At 34.7% G+C, this 26,953-nt stretch overlaps 1 protein-coding gene across 1 annotated transcript in view; it reads left to right on the top strand.

The window, feature by feature from the left end:
- VPS13C (vacuolar protein sorting 13 homolog C) overlaps window positions 1-26,953 on the top strand; it is a 173,026-nt gene that overhangs the window by 12,888 nt on the left and 133,185 nt on the right. The window contains exons 5-12 of the mRNA XM_029952250.1: window positions 1,962-2,057; window positions 3,551-3,652; window positions 15,745-15,854; window positions 18,124-18,183; window positions 20,935-20,994; window positions 22,026-22,106; window positions 23,253-23,310; window positions 25,044-25,171. Of these exons, the coding sequence (XP_029808110.1) occupies window positions 1,962-2,057; window positions 3,551-3,652; window positions 15,745-15,854; window positions 18,124-18,183; window positions 20,935-20,994; window positions 22,026-22,106; window positions 23,253-23,310; window positions 25,044-25,171 (695 nt within the window). The remainder of the gene's footprint in view (window positions 1-1,961; window positions 2,058-3,550; window positions 3,653-15,744; window positions 15,855-18,123; window positions 18,184-20,934; window positions 20,995-22,025; window positions 22,107-23,252; window positions 23,311-25,043; window positions 25,172-26,953) is intronic.

Below are 26,953 nucleotides of genomic sequence, written 5' to 3'. Positions count from 1 at the left end.
CCTTTTAATATAAAGTACCATTTTTATGTTTCTGTCTCTTCAAACAGGAGACACTCCCTAGATTGAAAGCATCCCTAGGGCATGCATTATTTTTCTTGTTTGTTGGTTACACAGAGCCTTATATTGTGTGAAGGTGTGATACTTAGCTGTGGTGATATCCAGAAGTATTGCGGTCCTGTGTGCTTAACTGACATCCTAGAGTGAAGTTATAGCCTTTCATCCATTCTTTTACCTTTGAGATATTTGCGCACACATTGCTATGAGACTGTGTAAGTACGTGTGGGAGAGGCAAGGTTGAATATGAGTTTGTCTTCAAGGAAGTTAGAGAGATCTAAAATTAGGACATAGTATTGAAACTGCATTTCCAGGGTATTGATGAGTTATATTTGACTAAAGAACTTTTATATTATTCATTTTGTTATTAGAACTAGATTTATATTTTAGAAGAGGTTTGCTAATCTTTCAGAATTTGTTCTTTACCCTTTTAAAGTTTTATGAGAATTTAAAGGCTCTCTTCAGGGTTACTCATTGAACCTTTACATATAAGGATGCAAAGCATATTTTTTTTAATACTTATCCCTTTTTTTGGTTTATGGAGTACTTACATTAGTCACTAAATTTCTTTTATGTTAAAATATTACACGTGACCTATAAAGTCAGTGGCTTTGTAAGCTCAAGAAAGCTTTCATGTTCTGAGAGCTAGACATATTTGTGGTGATCATTGGTTATTCTTTCACTTAAAAATTTAAACCTTTTCTGTTCTATCAATGGGAGGCAGTAATATAACTAACTCAATTCCAATGGAATTCTGGATAATAAAGGATGAGAAGATAAGGAGTTAGGGTAAATGGAGAGAAGAAAAGGTATAGGGAACAGACAATCTCTTTTTGTTAGGCTGAGGGGCATTTCCCACTTTTCAGTCTCATGCTCACCATAAAGGAAATCAAATCAACTTTTTAGGAGTTCTTGAGTAAATCACATTTGTAACAGTATCTGTTACAAATATAGGTGGTTCTCACTATAAAGTCATCAGACTTAGAAATGGCCCAAAGTATACTGGCATTACTTCGAGAGTCCCCCCAACATGGGAGCCATGTAGGAAATTCAGTAGGTTTATAAACTGAAGAAAAATACAATTTAAATTGAGAAGTAATTTGAGATTTTAAGCCTGGGAATAAATTCCCAGGTAAAACTGTCTTGCTTACATAAGCCATGAAGGTGAATCAAAATACCGTCCCTTACATTACATTATTTTATTTCCTCTTCAGTTTATTATCCTGTTTAACAGTTCTTTGAACTTTGGGCATCTTTTTTTTTATTAAAATTTTTTTTATAACTTATTTTTAAGAGAGAGAAAGAGAGAGTATGCAGGATGGGATGGGGGTGGGGGACAAGAGAAAGGGAGACACAGAATCTGAAGCAGGCTCCAGGCTCTGAGCTGTCAGCATATTGCTGGATGTGGGCCTTGAACTCCTGAACTGTGAGATCATGAGAATCAAAGTTGGATGCTCAATGACCTGAGCCACCCAGGAGCCCCAAACATTGGGCATCTTTATTTAAAAGTACCGGTGATTCTGGTAGTACATGCTGCACCACACTGATGACTTGGGTAGACTTATGTGATTCTTTTACCTTCTCTGGGACTGAGTTTGAATTTTTTAAAAAATTGAATTAATAGCTGCCTCATTCTTCCTGCAGTTGGGGAATATTAAATGAAATTATACTTATCAGAAAGTTTGAAAAATATAAAGCACAATGTGAATAGTTACAAATATGGAAGAGATTTTTGTAAATTTCATTGTTGGAGTTTTTCTTTTTTTTTCTGAGTGATAAACATACTATATGCATGAAGATTGTGTTACATTTTTTTCTCTAAATGGAAAGTGGGGAATGTGTATCTTCTGGAGTAGCCCAAATAAGAATTTAAGGTTAAAATTATGTTTTGTTTTGTTTTGTTTTAGATAAATTAACTTTGAAGATTCCTTGGAAGAACCTTTACGGAGAAGCAGTTGTTGCGACCCTAGAAGGTCTCTACCTCCTTGTTGTCCCTGGAGCAAGTATGTTGTTTTAGGTTATAACCATTCAGTAACAGCACAGTGAACTGAAATTTTTATCTGGGCAAAATGTTTTAGTAGGTTTAATAAAGTAGAAGTTACTTTAAATAAACTAATCATATATGTATGCATATGCATATACTTTACACACACACATATGTATTGCCACATTTGTATATTAAATATTCTTATGTTACTTTTGGAAAGAATAATTCCAACCATTTGTTAAGTTTAATCTCTTCTCTATGAGTAGTTATTTTGCAACTAAGTCTTACTTTTAAGTTAAGATGTATTAAATACTTTACTTTTAGAGAATGAAATGAAATAAGTTTTTAAAAATATACTGATGTGTTAAGCTAGAAATTTCAAGAATGGAAAAGTTTTCCCGTTTCGTTGCCTCTGGTTTTGAGCGAGGGTTCATTCAAAAATGAGTGTGAAATAGGTAGTTTTTAAAATTGTAAATGATAGTATTTTAATTTTTTAACGAATGTTGCAAAGCAATAATGTTTACTTAAGTAATACCTTTTCTTATGATTGTTTCTTTTTCAGTTGTAAGAACAATATAATGTTTAGAAAAGTTTGGATATTTTATGGAAAAATACTTGTTTTCCCAGCCATAAAGCAAACACAGTTTTTTATTTATATTTGTTAAATTTTGCTTTTTGTTCTTTATACCTACTCAATTTGATATTTATCACAATCACACTATATATACAACATGGATCTGGCTTTTTTACTTAATTATATATTTTTGATATGGGATAGTGATACTTTTGAAAGTCTATAGGAAATTCCATCATGAGCTGCCTCCTGTTTTAGGTTATTACATTGAACATTATAAACATCTTATTCTTAGAGATATCATTTTTATTCTTTGGTGTTATTTCCTTAGGATATGTGATCAGAAATGAAATTACTGGATAAAAATGAAATCATATTTTCTGATTGTTGGTAGATATTCTTGAATTATTTTCTAAAAGTTTTTATCAATCTGTTTTGATACCATCTAGTTTTGGATATTATGTGTTTTTATAGTTACTCAAAATTTTACCCCTCAGACAGGACGACTGGAAATTTTCTGCCTGCCTGCTGTTTCTCCATTTTCCCCTCGTAACAAGAGGGGTGGAGAGAATCCCAATTAGGCTCTGCACTGCCAGCGGAGTGGGGCTTGATCCCACAAAGAGTAATATCATGGCCTGAGCTGAAATCAAGAGTCAGATGTTTACCTGATGGAGCCACCCAGTACCCCATTCTTTCTCCCTTTAATTCCTTTCTTTCCGTCCTTTCTCTTTTGATAAAAGCTTTGTAAATAAATAGGGATCATTTATTTATGTTTAAACTTTTTGTAAAACCAATTTAAAGATTGTGGCCCTTTTGACTTCAAAAAAATGGCTTACAAGACTTAAAGTACCGATACATTCACGATAATGAGTCAAACTTTTCCTATTTATCTGATCATTGCATTTTTAATGTGTGAACTAACTGTATATTTTTAGGTATTAAATATGATGCTGAAAAAGAAGAAAAATCCTTGCAAGATATTAAACAGAAGGAGCTATCCCGAATTGAAGAAGCTCTTCAGAAAGCAGCAGAGAAAGGTACAATATGTTTATGTTTTAGGTAAACTTATACATCTGCCTATATTTTAGATATATTTAGTGCATTTTAAAGAGGATACTTTCATAAGCTTTCATTAGTTGTAGTTCCAAAGAAAGAATGTTCTTTTAAAATCCTGTGTCACAACGTTGGGTATATTTTCACGACTCACATTTAGGAATCGCTGCTACATGACTGTTGTATCTCACTGCCAGTTTAATTTTCCCACTTTGTTTAACCACTTGTTTTTCTGTGCTGCGTTATGGAAACCTATCTGTGAGTTCTTGCAAGCCTGTTTGGTTTTGCCAAATGTTAATAGGTTCTTCCTCTGCGTTTTTAGGTGTATCCATGAAAGACAATGAGGTCCAGCATATCAGTGTAGTGAAATAATGTTTAGAAGAAGTGGTGCTATAATTCTGTTTCTAGCAGTGTCTCCTTATATTGTATAGGATATTTTTAAAAACTTGATTTTTCAGATTTCAGCATTTCAATGCCCTGCCTTTAGTTTTAATTTTTTATTTTTATCTGAATATATGATGACTATTTTGATTTGGTTTATGGAGAAAGAATAAGATGAAGAAGCTATCTATAGAGTGATGAGTTGAAGGACTTTTCCAAGCCTCCAGTTTTTCTCTTTCAAGTTAAATCACATCCCAGTTGCTGATAGGGGTGTGAGAATTACTAGCAGTTTATATTGTTTTTCTATCATTTGGTTGGCATGTTTATGTATTTCTATGTTGGAAGAAGATGATACCACAAATGCTAATGCATTTCTCTTTGGTCTCTCTTAAATAATAGGGCAAGTCTTGAGTTAGAAATGACAGAAATTACATTCAGATATACTAAGATTTTGTTTCCTAGTGTAATCAGTAAGAAATCGCTGTTAAAAATAGCTTTCTCATTAGAATTCTTTATCACTGATTCTAATTCTTTTTGCCCCTCGTGCTTGCTTTTATAGAGAATTATTGATTGTTTTACAGAAAATTACTAAAATACTTTAAGTACTAAGGCTGTCTAAATGGAAGAAATTAAAAAAAACTTTTTTTGTTTTTTTTATTTTTGAGAGAGAGAGACAGCATGAGTAGGGGAGAGTCAGAGGGAGAAGGAGACAGAATCCAAAGGCAGGCTCCAGGCTCTGAGCTAGCTGTCAGCACAGAGCCTGATGTGGGGCTTGAACCCACAAACTGTGAGATTATGACCTGAGCCGAAGCTGGATGCTCAAGACTGAGCCACCCAGTCGCCCATAAATGGAAGAAATTTTTAAAAAGCTTAAATGTGTTACCTTTCTCTTTTCATAGTTGAGCATATTTTATCTTTCCCTGAAGTTTAAGAATCTGTGTTTTTTATGAAAAGTGTTCTTTATTTCTATTACTTTTGTGTGCCAAATAAAGCAAGGTGAGAATGGTTTTGTTTATGACAATTCAGGGTGACTTATTCTTACTCACTTTTGGTTAATTAGTATATGTGGAAATAGTACCAATAAAATGAGGAGAAATACTTGGAGAGCGCTAGAATTTCATTTCTTTCTTGATACAGGTCACATTAAGTATATTTTTTAACACACTATATTTAACAATATACATTTATCAGTAGGTATAGTGACATATATTTAGATAAAATGATACATATAAAATATGTATCCTAATATGTAATATTGCATAATTATACACATAAGTATAATTATGTATATATAAAATTAAGTAATATTTTTCCTTTTTAGAAAAAGCTCCAAACTCCTCTTTCTTTTTTATTTTTGGATGGAAATAACTATGTTTGTTTAAAACATATTTTAGTGTTTCCAGTGAACTGTAAGAAGTGTGTATAGTCTCTCCTGTGTTAGTAGTTGACAGCTTAATTGGCAAAATCATAACCTGCTATATTTTGTATTGAGCACCTATGAAATTTTGACTGCTGGGTGTTTAATGCTTAGGAAATTTATATGTTTTGGTCTGGCAGAGAGGCTATTAGGATGATTTGATGTATTTAAATTTTTTTTAATGTTTAATTTATTTTTGAGACAGAGAGAGACAGAGCATGAGCAGGGAGGGGCAGAGAGAGAGGGAGACACAGAATCGGAAGCAGGCTCCAGGCTCTGAGATGTCAGCACAGAGCCCAATGCAGGGCTCGAACTCACCAAGATGAGATCATGACCTTACCCTAAGTCAGAGGCTTAACTGACTGAGCCACTCAGGCACCCCAATTTGATGTATTTATAGAGGCTGAACATCTGTGGCCCTGAGGGCTTATATAATATATAATTACATTTTGGCTTCTTGAATAGTAAAATTCATGTTTTGTTGGGATAGAACTAAAATTCGGAAAGCAAACCTCAGTTTTAACATGATTATCTTAGATTTTTCAGAAAAATATTCTGAGTATAAAAGAAATGAATTCAGGGTGTCTGGCTGATTCAGTTTGTAGAACATGTGACTCCAGATCTTGGGGTTGTGGGTTTGAACCCCATGTTGGATGTAGAAATTACTTAAAAATAAAATCTTAAAATAAAAAAGATGAATTCAAGAATTGGGATATATATTGATACTGTTTTTTTAAAAAATATGTTGAATTATCTTGACTGCATATAAATTTTTTTCAAGTTTCTATGAATACAGGTCATATTTTCATATAATATTATTCATGCAAATGATAAACACTCTGGTCTTTATATGCTTTGCATTTCACCATTTTTTTTTTAATTTATTTTTGAGAGACAGAGAGAGACAGTATGAGCAGGAGAGGGTCAGAGAGAGAGGGACACACAGAATCTTAAGCAGCCTCCAGGCTCTGAGCTGTCAGCACAGAGCCCGACACAGTGCTTGAACCCATGAACTGTGAGATCATGACCTGAGCCGAAGGCGGACACTTAACAGACTGAGCCACCCAGGTGCCCCACATTTCACCAATATTAATAGTTATTACTTAATACCATACTTTATTTTGGAGACTTACTCCTTTCCTACTTCTTGATTAAAAGCATGACAGCACCATGGCACATGTATAGAGAGTAGGAGAGTTAAGAAGAGGAAGTAATGCAACTCAAAGCAGCAGATGATAAAATTGAAATCAAAATCATCATACTAATCTGCTTTAAAAAAGTATTTTTACTTAATTTGTTTCATTTGGTAAAACAGAGTGCTGCTCACTATCATGGGGGAAAAAAGAAAATTGAAATATAACTGACTTCATTTCTAAACAATTTGCTCAACTGTAAAAATAAACATAAAAATTTCTTTTTAAGGAAATGTTTGTTTATTCTTGAGCAAGAGGGAGACAGAGCACAAGTGGAGAAAGGCCAGAGAGAGGGAAACATAGAATCTGAAGCAGGCTTTGGTCTCTGAGCTCTGACCTGTCAGCACAGAGCCCGATGTGGAGCTTGAACCCATGAACAGTGAGATCATGAACTGAGTTGCTGTTGGAGGATTAACTGACTGAGCCACCCAGGTGTCCCAAAATAAACTTTTTAATTTAATTTATTATTTTTTTTTAGAGAGAGTCAGCATGTGAGTGCGAGAGGGGAGAGAGAAAGGGAGACAGAGAATCCTAAGCAGCCTCCATGCTGTCAGCACCAAGCCTGATGCAGGGCCTGAACCCACGAACTGTGAGATTATGACCTGAGCCAAAATCAAGAGTCAAACTCTTAGCTGAGTGAGCCACCTAGGTGCCCCCAAAGTAAACTTCTTGATATTTTTCTCCTTTTATTTTATTATAGTGAGTTTATTTTCCTAGAAAACCCATTATAAAGTAAAGGGAAAGATTAAATTCCTTCCGAGGCCAAAGATTCCCAAATGCTATAGATTCTGTATTTAAAATGGTAATTTTATCTAAGTAATGTACACACACTTTAAAATCAAATAGTTTTGCCAAAAAGACTTCTGATGGAAAATGTCAGTTCCCTGTTCTGCTTTTCTCTACCCTTTAGACCCATTCCTTAGAATGAACCATGGTATTAGAAATACTAATGTTCTGCCTTTATCTAATTTATTAGCATAAGATCTTATCTAGGATATCCTCTTGTGGTAGTCAAGGAGTTTACTTCTCTTACCATCTTCTTTCACTTTAAATTCCCCTCCTTCTCTTCTCCTAATATGGTTGTATCATAATTTATGGCCAATGACAGGTCAAATTTACAGTTCTGTGACAGTGTAAATTTTTACTGTATAGGTCAAATGATGTACTATGATTTTTTCTTGAACCAAATGTACCATTTTTTTCTTGAATTTTTAAATGCTTCTTTTTTATTTGCTTTGATTTCTGTGTAAATTTACCTTTAATTCTTTTCACTTGCTACATGAAATCTGTTATCTGACTATCAGTGTTACTTTACTATTGCTCATACCCACCTATTGGTGGGTTCCTCACCCCACTCCCCCGATCCCCATTTTTCTCTTGAAGATCTCCCTTTGAAATGTTGTTTTTTTTTTTTCCCCCAGTCATCCTGGGATTGGTCTTCATGACTCTCCTGTGTTTAATTCACTATTTTCTGGGTCCCTTGCCTTTTGTTGTTTGTAATGTTGAAGCATATCTGTAGCTTTTAAGAAAGGCTACATTGGGTATAATTTTTAAAACCCTTTCAAGTTTGAAAGTCTTCATTTACTTGCATACTTATTTGATTTGACTGGGAATAGAATGCTAGGTTTAAAATTAAAAGTTTGAAGGAGGTATTGTTAGTTTCTAGGTACTTTTGAGAAGTCTTATGCCCATCTGCTCAACATGTTGATGCAAACATAAAAGTCAGAGAATCCATGAATCTTGCTGTCAACAACGTTACATTTCAGTTGAGAAAATAAGACATACATGCATAATAATAAGCAGGAGAAAGTATTGATTCTTATCACAGTGGTACAGATAAGAGTGGTCAGGAAGTTCAGAATGAACATATATTCCAGCCAAGGAGATCAGGGCAGACACTATAAAGATACATATTTAAATACTTAAGCTGTGTCTAAAAGATGAATTTGCAGAAAAGGAGAGAGGGTCTTCTAGGTTGAAGGGACAATGAAGTTTCTCTTAAGTATAGAAGTATAGACTATGTATGGGGAAGAGCTAAGAATTTGGGAATTTGATAGAATGTAGTTAAATGTAAGTTAAAAAGCTGAGTTTAGGTCAGTTTTAAGAGATTTGAATGCCATGATGGAGATAATGGTGATGGTAATGACCATGATGGTAGCAGCTAACATTTAATGAGCAACTGTTATTTGCCAGGTCACTTTTCAAAATGCTTTATATTTATTGACTCATTTAATAGTTATAACTTTATGATATAAGGCTATCATTGTTCCCATCTTACAGTGGAGAAAGCTGCAAGTTAAATAAGTTGTCCTGAGTCACAGAGCTAGAAAATGAAAGAGCTATAATTTGAACCTACTCTGGCTCTATCTAGATCCTTTATTTTTAGTTCCATGTTATAGCAGACTTTAACCTATAACCAGTGGGACAGTCAGTAAGTTTTCCTTTTCCTTTTTCTGAAAAATCCAGGGAGGGATGTCGTAATATCTGTTTTAGGAAGGTTAAGCTTGCTGTATGTGGAGGGAACTGGAGGGTGGTGCTGTCTGGCCGTCACTAACAGGAATGGATAGAAAGGAGTCAGTGTATCTAAAAAGGGGACAGATGAGACTAAAGTAAGAGGCGTTCATTTCGATTGACTCTGAAGTTAGTACAAATATCACACAATATTGCATTCTGCAAAAGGGAACCAGAATAGCTGACTTTTGCTCTGTTTGAAAATCTCAAATAATTCAGTGAGACATTAGCGCTGATTTATTTGCCTGCCTTGCTTAATTTGAAATGATTAACTCTTATAATGTTAATTACTAGGAGATTTTGTTAGAATATTATGATAATAAATTTGTGTATTGAAATAATGGAAATGGTGTCACTCTGAGTACTTAGAAATAGATTGTTTTGGGGTCACTGCATTTTACTTGTTCTGTCACATGATTTCTAATTCTTTGAATTGAGTTTAGACATATTTTACATGAGAAATTAAAGTGATTTTTAAATGCTTTGCATTCTGATTATTGCTGCCATGCGGATGCAGGCGCACTTTCAGGGGAGTTCATATATGGCTTGGAAAGCTTTGTTTACAAGGACATCAAGCCTGGTGGGTATGCATGGTTAATTTTATCTAGCTGTATAAAAAATGATATTCTTATCTACTCTTGAACTTTTAATGGAGCCTATTTGATGGCATACCATTTTTTTTTGAAATATGGAAATGTAATTCAGGTTTTTCTCCTTTACCATCATCACCATTTCCCATCCTTCTGTAGCCATTTCTTCACTCACTAAATATTTAGTGTGTTCCCATGGCAAGCACTGTGACGTATGCTTGAATGTTCATGGGGTAAAACATGATCTGTCCTGGGAGCTCACTGTTTGATCTATGGATAAGTTTTGCGTCTGGAATGCCTTGTTGACTCTGTGGTGGAGTGGTTTCTCAGCTGGGCAACTTCTCCCCTAGGGTAGTAGTTTTCAGACTTGTAAAAGCAAGAAAATGGAACCTGTTTTACTGTGTGACTTTCTTTAGAGCCTTGATAAAAGGTATCCGTCTGGCATCCTTCATACCTTCCCTGATTTGCTTTACCTCGGTAGGCGCTCCAGAGGCAAATGTAGACCATTGTCCTATGCAGCATATTGAAACTTGAGACTCCACAAAAGGCGAATTTGAAGGCTGACTGCTTTAGGATTAATAGTAGGATTCTTTTATTTGGTAGAGAATTTACCAAGTATGTTAAAGTAATAATTCTGATAGTTTACAAGGTAATTTGATATATTTTCTATAACTTTATAGGAGTTTATTATATTAACTTAGTCACTCTTAAAATTTGTATTGATTAAATGACCAGTGAGGTCTGTACTCAAAACATAAACAGTAAACATTAGGTTAGAGTTACTTCTACAGCTAGAAACTTCTTTAATATTTAGGTTCATCTGGCAAATGGAAGAAGAATTTACATTGCAGATTTCATAGCATTGAGGGAAATTGCCCTGAAAGGCATTTCATTTTTATTAAAAATTTTTTTAAATGTTTATTTATTTTTGAGACCGAGAGAGACAGAGCATGAGTGGGGAGGGGGCAGAGAGAGAGGGAGACTCAGAATTCAAAGCAGGCTCCAGCTTCTGAGCTGACAGCACAGAGCCCAATGTGGGGCTCGAACTCACAGACTGCGAGATCATGACCTGAGCTGAAGTCGGAGGCTTAGCCAACTGAGCCACTCAGGCTCCCCTGGCGTTTCTCTTTTAATAAAATTTGTCCCTTTAGCAAATTTGACTGACTATGCTAATTTGCCTTACAGTTACTTTGTTTAATATAAAAGATAGTCTGGAAATACTCATGGCTCATTTTTTAATTTTGTTATAATTAGACCAACTTTCTACAATCTCTCAGGAGAATGTTCCCTGATCCTATGAGGAGTAATCTGCCTCCAAGTTACAAATGAATTCCAGTGGCCCATTCTAGTCATAACAAAATCATTGGACAGTATTGGTGGTAAAACAAAGAAACAAAACCCCACCTCCCCCCCAAACCGACAGTGATCCCTATAAAGGAAAACATAATTGATTCAGAGTTTACTTTTTCAGAAACACTACATTAACCTGAATAAAAATCTAGTCCTAGAATGTTGCGGATTTTGAAATGAGAATAGTTAATTTTGTTGATAATACCTTCATTCATTTGTCTAGGACTTAATGTATACTTTATGATCATTTTATTGTTTTACTTTCTGAATGTATATTGCTTACTCATTTGATGTCATTTAAAAAGTTATTTCAGAGCAGTCATTCTCAAAACGTTAAAACTGTTTTCGTAATAATACCAAATCACAAGTTGATTTTACACTGTGCCGACACTGGTGCTGACGATGCGGAAGCAGTGTTGTGTACAACTGTGGCTGCCTCCGCATGAATCAGCGCCGGCACAAGCCTTACTGGTGCCGTTGTATTGCTCACTACCATGTACTCACGGTAAAAAATAAGGTGAGACAAAGCAAAGGGAGCATCAACATTACCTAAGAATGTTATTGATGGAATAGGAAAAATTTAATTTGAATAAACTTAAGCTCTTGACTACTTGTCTTTAATTTTTTGTGTGACGAAGGGAGAATATATATAAAGCGCTTAAGTAGGATGATTGTTTCCAGGAAAAATACTTGCACATTGTTTGAATTGTCAGCTGAACTAGTTGCCTTTTTCCTGGAAAATTATTTTACGTGGAAGAGTGATTGACAGATTATTATTATTCGGATTTGGGTGTTTGGTAGACACTTCAACAAAACACCTTCAAGAAAAATCAACTCATGATGTTTGTTGCTAATGATAAAATTCTAGCTTTTGAGCAAAAATTAGAATTGTGGAAAACTTGTATTTGCCCCCTGGAGTTTGGCAGCTTCCCAGTACTTAAAGACTTTTCTGATGAGATTAGTAGTGATACTAACAAATGGGATTTTCAATAGTAAAGAATGAAATCACTCAACATTGAGAAGATCTACATAATTCAGTGAAGCAATATTTCCTTATTACCAATGCATGATGAAAAAATCAGTGTGGTGTGAAACATCCACTTAAATTTTTTTTAATGTTTATTTATTTTTGAGGGAGAGAGAAAGAGAGACAGAGTGTGCATGGGGGAGGGACAGAGAGAGAGGAAGACACAGAATCTGAAGCAGGATCCAGGCTCTGAGCTGTCAGCATAGAGCCCAATGTGGGGCTCAAACCCAGGTACTGTGAGATCATGACCTGAGCCAAAGTCAGATGCTCAAACAACAGAACTACCCAGGTGCCCCTAAAAGATTCATTTAAAGTGCAAGGTAGACCTATTGAATCTAATTTGGATGAAAAATTTATTGATAGAGTTTTAGATTCCAAAATGGAACTAACCTTTAAGAAACTACCACATGTTGAGTTTGGGTATAGTATCCATAATTACATGAAAAGACCATGAAGATGTTCCTCCCTTTTTTAAAAAAAATTACATATGTATGTAGTTAGTTCAGATTTTCTTTGTGTGCTTCAATTGAAACAACATATTTCAATAGATCAAAGGCAGAAGGAGGTATGTGAATCTAGCTGTCTTCTGCTAGAGATTTATAAGATTACAAAAGAGTGTTCCTCTTTTCACTACAACTTTTTGTTTGGAAAATATGGTTATTTTTCACAAATATATATTATCAATGCTATCACATAGTAGATTTGAAAATATGAATTAATAAATATTTTTAAAATTCCTCAGTTTTGATTTCCAATATGGTAAATATCAGTAGTTGTAACCCACAGTAATAAAAAGCTTTGAAAAGTTCTCCAGTAAGTGTGTAAAAGGTGCCCAACACCAAATATTTGAGGACTGTTTTAGAGAGTGATTGAAAATCATAAATTTAGTGTTCATCAGATTAAATAGAAACTTTCTCCAAAGAACTAGGTAGTAGTCACATTAGATTTTGAAACTACTTGAAGAGGTTGAAAAGTGGTACATGTAACATTGAGATCAAATCAAGATGAAACAAGGGGCTAAAACAGTTGTGTAGCCAGAAGGATAATAGGTAAGGTAAGAAGAGTGAGTTATGGTGGTATCGAATCCCAGAAGCTGTAGCTGTCTCTGAAAGCTGTTCGGCTAACCCAAGTGGGGGTGATTCTTAGGGCTACTTTGGCTTTCTTGTTTCTTTTCAAATGATATTTCTTTGAGAGCTCAGTCTTTGTCTAAATGTTTAATTTATGAACAAAAAAGACTCAGGGACCATCATTATGGCAAGAAATACTGATAATAGCAAAGTCCAAATTCTTTATGTATTTATTAAATATTTTCATCTTGAAATTTAGGGTTTTATTCTTGAAACCCAGGATTTGGTTCTTAGTTTTTATAGTGGCAGGGCAGTTTGTTTTAGAATATCAAGGAAGAACAGTTTTATTATTCAATTATAATTTTTTAAATGTTTGTTTATTTTTGAGGGAGGGAGAGACAGATGTGAATAGGCTCAGAGGGGTGGAGAGAGAAGAGGGAGACACAGAATCCGAAGCAGGCTCCGTCCTCTGAGCTGTCTGTCAGCTCAGAGCCTGAGGCAGGGCTCACGCTCATGAACTGTGAGATCATGACCCGAGTTGAAATCAAAACGCTTAACTGACTGAGCCACCCAGGAGCCCCAAGGAAGAACAATTTTAAAATTTCAAGCTAAATTTTATCTGTATTCTTTCAAATGCTATATATACAACGTGAACTAGGTTTATATATTTTATTATACTCTTCAGATGTGGATTTTTTGATTCATTTGAACACATGCCTGTTATGTGCTTTGTGCCCAGATATTAGGATAATTCTTGTGCTAATGAAGACTTCTGCCTAGTGGCAAGACAGTTGTGTAAACATTTCAGTTACAGTACAGTCACTGCTTAGTGGAAGTCTATATAAAAGTGCAGAGGGAGATGGCCCTGGAGCTGCTTGAAAAGAGTTGAAGAAGGCCTTTGTGGACCTGAGATTTGGGAACCTCCTGGGAGTTTGCCTGGTGAAGAACTTCAGAGAGGGCAACTGAAGTTTAGGGAATGATACATGTAAGAGAGAAGCATTAGCCGTTAGAAAGTAAGGCTTGTTTTGGAAAGCATCCATTGCAAGCATGAGTAGAGGAGATAGACCAGCACAAGGAGATAGGAGTTGGATCCTGAAAGAACCTTTGTGTTATGCAAACACTTTTTCATTTTAGCTGCAGAGAGCCTTAAAAAGGAATTTTGAGTAGGGGATTAATTAACAGGCTGTGAATGGTATTGTAGAAGGTATTAGTCTGGTGGCACTATAGAAGGATGTTTATTAGTACAAGGTAGAGTGGAGAATAGAGGCAGGGTATGAAGACCACCTTAGGAGTGCAGACAAGAGATGATGTCTAGTAGGAAGGTGGCTGTAGAGATTTGTAACTTGGGAACGATGGTTGTTGGTTAAGCAGTGCCAAGTAAAGAGGATGAGGTTTTATTATTTTTTTAATGTTTATTAAAAAATCCTTAACATTTCATTTTTGAGAGGGAGAGTGAGCGAGTGGGGAAGGGGCAGAGAGAGAAGGACACAGAATCTGAAGCAAGCTCCAGGCTCTGAGCTGTCAGCATAGAGCCTTAAGCGGGGCTTGAACCCATGAACGGTTAGATCATGACTTGAGCCAAAGTTCGACACTTAACCGACTAAGCCACCTAGGTGCCCCAGAGGATGAGGTTTTAAAGGAATTAATTATTAAGCCAATTTCAAAGTACAGTTCAGTGTACATTTTTTGTTCTTTTGGGATTCTTTGTATCCTTAATTCGTTCAAGGATTTTGTGTTATCATCCAGAGGAAGTTATCTGTCAGCACCCTACCTATTCATTTCATTTGTGTTCTATGACCCTACCATGTATTTGTGAAAGCCTTTCCCTGAAAGTTTTGTATTCTGTTATTATTACATTTCCAGTATTTTTATTTTTATAACATTGAAATTAAAGTTAAACTTTGTATTATGAAGAGTCATAAATATTTTAATGGGCTTTGTGTATGTATATTTGCCCAATTTTTATGTAATTGTACTTGCCAAGTTATTTGTTAGTTTAAAGGAGGTTATTCTAGACTAAGGAGGTTTATGGATTTCTGTTTGTATTGAAATAGCAGATCAGTTTAGATAGAATAAAAGTAAAGTGAACTGTACCAAAATTTGCTTTTAGGAAGAATTCTCTTGTTTTCTTTTCTGTCCTCTAGTTGGCTAACTTGAATTTTATCCTTTTCTCACTAAAATGCTTCCACTGAGAAGGACGTAAACGTAAAAAGCACAAAAAACATTTTAAGAAACCTTTTAAAGGTCTTGATCGCTCGAAAGGTAGGTAAAAGTAGTTTTTACGCCATGTGTTATTTGTACACATCGCCACTTGATTTCTTTCTTCAAAGGTAAAATTAATGTTAGATATACTGTAACTTCAAAAATAAGTTTTAAATTGGAAACACATATTAAAGTCTAAAATGAATCTAAAATAAAACAAGGACACCAGAATACGCTGTCCTTTCTGTTGAGTAGTGCCTTAGCTATGGTTTGGTCATTTGATAATGAAGTATGTGAGAATTTCAACTCTTGACCTTGTATTTTTCTGTTTTTTATAGATAAGCCAAAAGAAGCCAAAAAGGATACATTTTTAGAAAAATTGGCAACCCAAGTAATTAAAAATGTACAAGTAAAAATCACAGACATTCACATTAAATATGAAGATGATGTAAGTAATTTAAATTTATATGGGTTGTTTGTAATTGTGTGTTTTATGACATTAATTATTAATTTGTTTAGGTATGGGTTATCCATACTCAATTTTAAATCAATGATTTTTTTTCTGACGAAAAAAATGTCTTTCCTGTGCTACACTTCTTTCGTTAGGCATTTATGTGTATAAATATAAAACCACCATATGCACCTTTCTAAAAGTAATATAAGAGATTTTTCAGTTGTCCTCTATTATTTATTTTGAATTTTGCTTAATGCCTTAAGACTTACTATAACTTTAAGGAACTACATTGATTAAAACAATTAGGTCCAAGTGGTGATAGAAATAGTCAACTATAATGGTAGTTGATAGAGAGGTCACTAAATCATATGTCAGTAGACTCTAGTCCCATTGTCTTTACATTCCTTCAAAAGGAATTAAGTATACACAATTGCTCACATACATGTGCAACACTGTATTTAGAAACCCCACTTCACTTACAACCAAAGTTTAACATTGGCTCATTAAAAACTGTTTACTTTTAGTTTTACTTAAACCAAGTATGCATTGCTTTGTTTAAAGTTTGAAAACTACATTAAATAACCTTGAATTTTTTCATTTACGTATGATAATGGAAATGCTATTCCATCTCTTCTAAACATGAGTTTGTACTTTTTTTAAAAATAATTTTAAGGTTGGATTTAATTAAAGCAGTACTGAAATATATAGAATTTATTTTCTTTTTCTGATAGATTCTGTATAGAACTTCAGTTTTAGTAAGATGTACTTGTAGTTTTACAAGATATACTATCTCTGTTTTATATTGACTTACCTTTTGATTTTAGGTAGTCCTTAAACTAAATTTTGTTAAATGTCTAGAACACCTAAGTCATCAATGCCCTTGTTAAAACAAACTTAGGAAAATAAATCAACTTTACACATCCTGGAAATGAAAGAGTTATTCTTAAAACTAATGGCATATTGATGAATGAGAACCTCAGTTTGAACTTAAACTAAGCCTTTTTACTGTGCAAGTACAATTAGAAAAGTACTTATTTCTCTTTAATAAAAAAAATATACAGAGTGCCCAGGAGTGAGATGAGTGACATCAATAATGTTTAAGTTAGTGTCACTGACAAGATATATTAAAATAATCTAAGAGGAAACGAATGAAAAAGTGCAAAGGGGTCTTTCTTGTATCAGTCCTCTTTCAATGTTACTACCTTAATTATTGTATCTAGGATAATGAAAAATGTAGTTTAGGAAGTGGGGAATAGGGGAAGTATAAAAATTTATCATAAAGGTACTCTTTGGAAGCTAGCAGTAGTTTGTAGGGAAAGTGTAATATATCATGAAGATGCTCATTGGATGATAGAAGTAGTCTGTGGGTAGTGTCTTAGCAAGTGAGGAGTTATGTTCTATTCACTTCCTTCTGAAAGAGCTGCAGGTTATTTTGAGCTCCTTGTCTGAGGTATAAAAAGATGAGTGTAGGAATAAGGAAGATAATAAAAAACTAAGCTCCCAGAGCTATTTGTGCTTGTCACTTATTCCAGAACATTCATCTCTCCTGCATTTGAGAAGAGTCTATATGATTACACTCTGGAGTCCCTGTTGGATGATTCAGAACATTATATTTTTTTCTTCTCTAGTTTCCCTGGTTTCTTTCATGGCTAAAACACCCGTATGCCTTTTGGACATCCTTGTGATGTCTAAAATAATGACCTTGTACACATTGTGGTACAGCATAAGCATGGCGTATCAATATAACTTATGTATTGAAGATCAGGAATAGGACAAACGTTTAATAGGTTAAGAGACTGAGGAAATTAAATGTTAAAAATTTTGGGCATTTCCTGACAAAGCATTTTTGAAAAGTTAATATTAAGACTTAATGAGACATTTCACATTTCTGAGTGTTGAAAATAGTTTAGTGGCAGGGTTATTATCTGTGACATGTTGCTTTATTTATCTTTGAAGAACGTCTTTAATGATAGACCTAAAGAGAATATCTCTTTTTCACTATTTAGACAAGAATCTAGTTAGTGAAAAAAGAGTTCACTTCATAAGAAAAGAGTTTCACTGGGAAAGTATCATACTCATATCATGCCTACAAAATATGGGTAATTCTAGCCTTTTTCTCTTCTTTTTTTCCCCCCACAAATCCATTTGGATTGTGCAACTTAACTTGTATACTAATTGCTCTATTTTGCCTATAGTGCAGAGTGGAGCATGACTTCACTTTTACCATCCGTATATTTTCCTGTTACCTTTTCTTTTTTGACAGGTCACTGATCCACAGCAGCCTCTTTCATTTGGTGTCACACTTGGAGAACTCAGTCTATTGGTAATGTTGGCCTTATTTACAATTTTTGTAACCTATAAAATATTGCCATGTCGTAGGGTGAATTGCCTAAAACCAACCCTTGATACAAACAACTATTTTATTTTTATGTATAATTTTTTTACACTTTTTCTAGAAGTTCAAAATTTATAGTGATGCTGTTAACACATTCTCTAATTATTCTGATTTGTCTTTGAAGTTAACAAATATCAAACATTGTTAAAGAATTAAAAGCTGTATCTTAAACATGTGGGAAAATAGGGGAAGGCAAATTTTTATAGAGTCGTGTTCTCATCCTTGGTATAAGCAGATGGAATTTTCAAATAGCTTATAAATGTTGATATGTACATGTGTATTATATTAAGATGTATATAAGGTAATTTATTTTGGTTAAGTATATTATAATGCAGTTTGGCTTTTCTCCTAAAGATCTTGAAGGGCAAATAGTGTGTATATTCATTTCGGACATTTTTCCTTCTTTTTTCTATGGACAACTAAGTGGTAGGAAAAATGTTTTAAAGTTAAGGACAGTGAACAGTAAAACATGCTGGGTACATATTTGTCTTCTGATTAGTTATATGGAGAGGGCCTTAGTAGAATAAGGAGAGGAAGCAAAATGAAAGAGAAGTGGACTGTCAGAGAAACAGAAAAAGGACATGGTTACATAGAGGCCTTTAAGAATGATATTTCCTTATGGAGAAGTGGAGATATACATCAAATTGAAGACCAAAGCAGAAACATGGGGGCGGGGTGGGGCAAAAAAACCAAACCAAACCTGGGTAGAACAAATTTAAGGGAGCCAAAGAAGCTGGTGTTCATGATACTGTTTATCTCTGCTTCTTTCCAAAATGAATTTTATGTAACTTTCGATGAAAAATGAAATCTACAGTAACAGAAACTAGAGATAATTGCTCCAGAAAAACTAGACTAACAGTATTAGTTATGAATGAGCACAGTATTTTACGTTGAACTAGCTGACCAAACAAAAAATACAAATCAGTCACGTACTTCCCATTGACAGAAGAGGCACACTAGTGTGTCCGAATGATGTGTAGTTTCCTTAGTGTGTACTGCTGTCTCTGTATCTTTGCTCAGACTCTTCATACTGCTTTCTTTGTGTTACTTTTTTCCCTTTGTCTCCTTGGTGATTCTGTTCAGGTTTTAATTCTTATGTTACATATTATCTCGTCTTTCCAATTCCCTTTTCACTTCCCAGTTAGAATTTATTATTCTTTCTTCTATGCCCGAACGCCTGAAACATTCTTTTGCTGGTTACCATGATGGTCTCCTTCTGTCTAACCTTCGTTCATTCACTGATAAAATAGTACCTTTATTTTAGAGTTTTTGTAATGATTAAAGGAAAAGCATTTGACACCTGTCCAGCTCAGTTATTTTTTGCTTCAACTATTACATTGACTATAATAACAAACTTACCTCTTTCTGTGTCCATACCATTTCTTTTTTCCATCTTTCCAGTTACGGTTGAACTCTTATATTTAAGGTAATCTTCCTACCTCTGATCTGGATCCCATCCTCCCCATGTCCTTAGGAGCTTTTTTCCCTCCCTCTCTCTCTCTGCCTCCTTTCCTCACTCCTTTCTTTCCACAAATTTTCTTTTTTCCTAAATCTTCATCTCTCTTCCTCCCCACCCTTTCCCCTTCTTCCACTCCTTCCTGTAAGCATTTAAGCACATTCAAGTCTTTTTAAAAAAGTTTTCAGTAAAAAAATTTAAAAAAATTTAATACAATTTATTGTCTAGTTAGCTAATATATAGGGTATACAGTGTGCTCTGGGCTTTGGGAGTAGATTCCCATGATCCATCACTTATGTAAAACACCCAGAGCGCAGCAGTTGATGAAAGGATAAAGAAGATGCCGTACACACACACACACACACACACACACACACACACACACGCACTGGAATACTGCTTGGCAAAGAAAAAAATGAAATCTTGCCATTTGCAACAATGTGGAAGTCTATTGTTTTTTTTTTAAGATTTTTTTTAAAGTAATTTCTGTGCCCAACATGGGGCTCAAACTCATGATCCCAAGTTCAAGAGTCACATGCTCTTACGTCAAGTCTGTCTTTCCTAACAAAAGGTCTCCTGAACCTTCTCCTACCCCACTTAGGTCCCATCTAACTGCTGCCTTCTTTTTCTTCTTTCTAACTTGTAGAGAGAATTCTCTACCTTTACCAGGTGTTTCCTCACTCCCTGCTGACTCACTACCCACTGTACTCTGACTCTGCTATCCCTCTAAAATTGTCTATTAGTCATGCCCTGACTGCTCAGTAAAAGTTATCTCATGGCAGTGTTTGGCCTACCATGCTGACTTTCTAGAAATATGGTCATGTTGTGATTTCCATATTCTTGTGGTTTTCTTCCTATTTTGCAATAATTACTTATTTGATCTTTTAAAAGAATGTAGACCTTCTTATTCACTATCTTATAGGCTAGGTTTTTTTTTATTCATTTATTAATACCTAATTCTTTCTACATAGTTTAGACAAATAGCAACTCAGTAATTATTTTCTGGATGAATGAGTTCAGTTAAATTAGAACCTCTTCAATTCTGTTTTCACTGTTTTTTGGATTTTGTCAAATAGATATGTAAGGAAACAGCTAACAGTAGTGAACGTTAGCCAGATGTCTTTTCTTTTGTCTAAGTTATTTTGTTATAGTTAATAAATCTTAGAGCATTCTTTTATGATATATATATACTATGTTTCACAGTTACTCTTTTTTTCTTTTAGACTGCAAATGAACACTGGACTCCATGCATATTAAATGAAGCAGAAAAAATTATATACAAGGTATTAGACTGGATTAAGAATTTGTTATTATTTTTCTAAGTACAAACACTTAACATATTTTTTTAAAACCTTGATGGAACCCAATATGCCATTGAAGTGTGAGTTCAAAGTGTAGGGCTGAGTTTTGCTCTGCTACTTACTCTACTTTCTATAATCACTTACTTTTTCTGAGGATTAGGTTTTTCACCTAGGGAAAGGAATTAGATAAAATTAATACTTTCCAAATGTATCTTATGGAGCATTAGGTAATTGAGATGATAGATTTATAGAAAAAAATGTTCTCTGGTCAATATTACTGATTGAAGTACTAAGCTGTACGTAGTTAAACAGTGTGTTTCATTTTGTTTTATTTTTTTATTTTTAAAAATTTTTAATGTTTTTAATCTATTTTTGAGAGACAGAGAGAGACAGTGCAAGCAGGGGAGGGTCAGAGAGAGAGGGAGACACAGAATCTGAAGCAGGCTCCAGGCTCTGAGCTCTCAGCACAGAACCCGATGTGAGGCTTGAACCCACGAACCATGAGATTATGACCTGAGCCAAAGCCAGATACTTATCTGACTGAGCCGCCCAGGCACCCCCATTTTGTTTTAAACCACAGGACTTCACAATACTTTAAATATGCTAATAAACATTGTGAATTTGTAGCTTTCCCCACCTTGTTGTTCTAGGTTTTCTTCCCCTCCCCCTCCCTCTAAAGTGCCTTTCATGTCCATTGGAGGAATCTTGTCTTTCTTATTCAGTAAAATATGTACAAGGTCTGTTAAATAGTAAATCATCAATTAATATTTGATAATTGAATGAATGCATCTTCTTGGAAATAGTGTTGCTGGAAGCACAGTTTACTAAATGCTAAGGTTAATAATAAAGTCTATGAATAACATGCATATGTTTTCCACATTTACTTATTTTTTTTTCTTTAAAAGCTCAAAATGGCAATTGGATAATTTTAGGGTGAATGAGAATAATCTTTTAATACTGGTTCATAATTTTAATGTGTTAGTTGCTTGATCTCTTTCATTTTCCTTTGACAGCTTATACGACTTGATAGTCTCAGTGCCTACTGGAATGTAAACTGCAGAATGTCTTACCAGGGATCAAAGGAACAGATCTTAGTAAGTTCAGTTTATGCCTGAAGAGCTACCTACACTAAATTTTTTTAATATAAGAAGTGCTGAATGAGGACAGGGTATAGTCTTTTGTCTAAGTTGTATTTAACTGTATCAGAATTGTGAAACACAGTTTTTTGAATCCACTCTTTTTTAAATTTTTATTTAAAATAAACTTCAAAAATAAAAGTTTATTTTTCTTTGTTAAATCATTCATGACAGAGTGAAATAATAACCTATACTATTAAATTAAAACTGCATTTATGGCTTTTTACACTCCCATTTTGATGCCATTTTGGTTACATTGTGGTGTTTCATGTCAGAATGATTACTTGAAGAGTATTGTGAGGAAAGATGATACCTTTCAGATCTAAAGAACATATACTTAGCAGTGTTTTTAAATTGAAGTGTAGTTGACCTTAGCAAATGTTTTAAGTATTCGTTTTCTTTTTTTAATTTTTTTTAATGTTTTTTTTTTTTTTTTTTTTTTTTTGAGAGAGAGAGAGAGACAGAGACTGAGCAAGGTGGGGGCAGAGAGAGAGGGAGACACAGAATTCAAAACACGCTCCAGGCTCTGAGCTGTCAGCACAGAGCCCAGCGTAGCTCCGGAACCCATGAACCGTGAGATCATGACCTGAGCCAAAATGTGACACTTAACCAACTCAGCCACTCAGGTGCCCTTAGTTGTTGTTGCTTTTTTTAAGTCAGAGGGGAACATAATGCTATAACATTTAAAAATATTTAGAATTTTATTTTTTTTTAATTTTTTAATGGATATTTTTGAGAGAGAGATAGAGCGTGAGTGGGGGATGGTTAGAGACAGAGGGAGACCCAAATCCAAAGCAGGCTGTCAGCGCAGAGCCTGACTCGGGGCTGGAACCCACGAAGTGTGAGATCATGACCTGAGCTGAAATCAGACGCTTAAGTGACTGAGACACCCAGGTGCCCTAGATACTTAGAATTTTAAAAAAATATCTACTTTTATATTTTATTCCAAGAAATATACCCATAAATAATGCTCAGTGTATTTTTCTTATGGATGCTAATTAAAAAGAGGAAAATAAAGATACTGATTTAAGAGAAATGTTTTTTCCTGCCATGTGTAGGTGAATATGTGTGCCTTTTCATTCTCCTCCTCAAATTTTTGTTTAGGATCACCTGAAAAGTGGAATTGTTACAAGTAGCAGTATGCCTGCAAACCATCAATATAGTAAGTAATGGTAAACGTTTACTTCATATTGTAGGAAGCATAGACTTAAATACTCTTCCTTAATATACTTCTTGTGGTAAAGTTACTGTGACAAGAAGAAAGTATCAATTTAATATTTTAGTTTAAAAATATAGCCCATTTGGAGTATGACTAAGTGCTTAGGAATAGATTATGACATACACGCCGAGGGAGAACAAGAGAGAGGAGGGAAGTACAACTGGAATTCATTCCCAGTGACTAAACTTCCCAGACTCCCCTGTCTTCTTACCTCGTTATCACCTTTGTTTTAGGAATTAGGTTTTCTTTGTTTAATAACTGAATTTCTGAGATTTTGGTATTCAGGTCAACCCTGCCATGTCCCTATTGCACTGTTATGACAAACCAACCATTCTGGAGTTTTCTTATTTATTTATGTATTTATTTATTAGTTTATTTATTTTGAGAGAGACACAGAGCGTGCATGTGTGAGCAAGGGAGGGGCAGAGAGAGAGAGGGAGAGAGAATCCCAAGCAGGCTCTGCGCTGTCAGTACAAAGCCCGACATGGGGCTTGATCCCATGAGCCACGAGATCATGACCTGAGCCAAAACCAGGAGTCGGTGCTTAACCGACTGAGCACCTCAGCCCCCCCCCCCCCCCCCCCCCCCCCCCCCCAGAGATGTTTCTAACTGGGCTTTTCTAGTTCTTGGTAGCCTCACCTTTACTTATCTTTCAATAGCCCTATAAAAAGCAGCCTATTTATTTATGCTGTCTGTTCTTTCCATTTCAGTTTCATTCTCAAGAGGTTGTTGTTTTGTTTTGTTTTAAATTTAGTATACTCCTTTATGTTTGTCCTCAGCTTTCATGCTCATCTTCTTGCATATTCCATATTACTCTGGTTTGCTATCGTTTTCTTCATATTCTTTTATAGCCGACTGCCACTGTATATGAGTTGGCACTTCCTCTTTATGTTCATAGACCTCTCTATTTAATGACAATGATGTTTTCAGATGAAAGTGTTTAGCTTCAATCGTGCAAGAACTGTTGCAGAAAAATCTACGACCTCATATATAAGTGACATCCTCCACTTGTAAATAACCTTTAAATAAGTTAACATTTTTATACATTCTTATGCAGTTGTAAACTGTGTACGATATCACAATTGATCTAAGTTTAATACTGTTCACAGTTAAATATATTACTTTGCCCTAATATACCTTTTCATGCTGGGGTCTTAACTTCAGGAATAATTTCTTTATTTGATTCTAAGATTATATGTGTAATGATCATTTTGAAAGTTGTGAAGCGGTAAGCAGTTTTTTCTCTGTAATATGAATTTCATTCATAATTCTGTTCCTAAATTCTGCCAATGATTAAATAAGACAAATTAATTAAATTTTGTTTCCTATCTTTTATAATATTTTTAATAAATAATAAAATCATTAAATGTCTCAGAGTAAGGAAGAGAAGTCTAATTTTAAATAGACTGAATAACCAAGAGTAGATGGTCTACTATTTTGTGCATTTTTACTTAGAAGCACAGGACTCCCAATTTCCTCTTTAGAGATCTCCCTTCAACTTATAGTTGATATGCAGATACATAGATGCTTAAATATTTTTCGTTAGTGATCTTTTTACATTTGTTACATATTCTGTCATTTTTATGTACTTTCAGAATTGTGTTTTCATAATTATTTATAGTTGTTCATTTGTAAAGGCTTATACACGTATCTTATTTCTTCCCCCGTGATGGAAGTTTTCCAGCCAATATCAGCCTCTGCAAAGCTCTACATGAATCCTTATGCAGAAACAGAGCTCAAAACTCCCAAACTTGATTGGAACATAGAAGTACAGAATATTGCCATTGAATTGACCAAACCTCAGGTAAGATTCAGGTGGACATTTCTAGCTTTGGTCAGCCTTGAGTCGCAGCTTCTTTTGTCCTTTATGACTATTCCTTCTTCGATGCTCCTCTCCAATGCTCTGGTGGTTCTTTTATGTCTTACATGTGTGTGTGCACGTGCACATGCATGATATTTATTGAGAAAATAAGTATCAAATTAAAAAAAACATTTCCTTCCTTTAATGTGATCCTTTCCTTCTTGGCAGAGTATCATACCAAGTTATAGCAAATGACATCATCCCCATTTAATTCCCACTTGTTGATGGAAGATTTTAATGTGCTTTTTTCCCCTCAGATTTTAATAGACACTTTGATATTAAATATTGTCTACTTAATTTTTCAAAGAGTCACCTTTTTCTTTCATCATTTGTTTCTCATTTGGTTACATGCACGGGGAGTGTGGATAGCAGACCTGGAGAAATGAAAGTGAAGGGAAGACCAGAGATTTAGCTAAATGAGCTTTTAGCTCAGTGCAGTGCAGTAAAAATGTATAGTAGTCCCCCATTCTCCACGGTTTCTTTCTTCTTGGTTTTTGCTTACATGGGTCAACCGTGGTCTGGAAGCAGATGACCTTTCTTCTGCTGTATGGTGAGAAGGTCACTAGTGGCCCAGTACTATGTCACAGTGCCTCTGTCATTCACCTCACTTCATATCACCATTAGGCATTTTATGTAAGAGGAAGGGTGAGGGCAGAACAATAGGATATTTTGAGAGAGAAGCACAAACCACATTCACATAACTTTTATTATTGTATTATAATTATTCTATTCCGTTGTTGTTAATCTCTTATTGTGCCTAATTTATAAATTAAACTTTTTTAGAAGTGTATGTATAAAGGAAAAACAAAGCATATGTAGAGTTCAGTATTGTCCATGGTTTTAGGCATCCACTTGGGATTTTAGAACATATTCCCTGTGGATAAGGTGGGGATTACTGTCATGCAGGTTGTGTATGCGATTTTATATTTTCTAGTTGTTACATTAGCAAAGTAAAAAGAAAAGATGAAATTAGTTAATAAAATCAATGACATTTCATTTAAGCTAGCATACCTGAAATATTATCAATCGTTTCAGCATGTAATCGATATTAAACATTGTTAAGATATTTTACATCCTTTTGTTTTTCCTAAGTCTTTGAAATCTGGGGTGTATTTTAAATTTACAATTTATGTAAATTCAGACTGTTTGTATTGTTTGTGGTGAATAACCATATGGTAACCATTTGGTAGCAGTGCATTAAAAAAAAACAGAGAAGAAGCAGTAAGACTTGCCCCTTTCTTTATCTTATCTACAGTCATGTTATGTGTGTGTATTTCCCTTCATTTGAATTGTTTACCACGTACTTGCAGAGTTGTATTGGTGATAAGATGGGCAGTTAAATACATTGCTCTTGGGGCGCCTGTGTGGCTTAGTCAGTTAAGCTTCCGACTTCAGCTCAGGTCATGATCTCACAGTCCGTGGGTTCGAGCCCCACGTTGGGCTCTGTGCTGACAGCTAACTCAGAGCCTGGAGCCTGCTTCATATTCCGTGTCTCCCTCTCTCCCTGCCCCTCCCCCACTTGCTCTCTGCTCTGTCTCTCAAAATAAAATAAAGACATTAAAAAAACATTAAAAAAATACATTGATATTGCTTTAGTTAGGTAATGATTTTCTGGAGCCCTTTGCAAATCAGCTCATAGATATTCAGTGCTGAAATGATGGTCCCGAGGAAAATACGTAGTTTTAGGAATGATCATGTTCCATGTCACTAGTTATAGATAGTATA

Source organism: Suricata suricatta, chromosome 9 (genome assembly GCF_006229205.1).
Source record: "Suricata suricatta isolate VVHF042 chromosome 9, meerkat_22Aug2017_6uvM2_HiC, whole genome shotgun sequence".
Taxonomy (NCBI): Eukaryota; Metazoa; Chordata; class Mammalia; order Carnivora; family Herpestidae; genus Suricata; species Suricata suricatta.
Note: the sequence above shows the minus strand (reverse complement) of the source record. Positions and strands in the feature narration are given on the sequence as shown.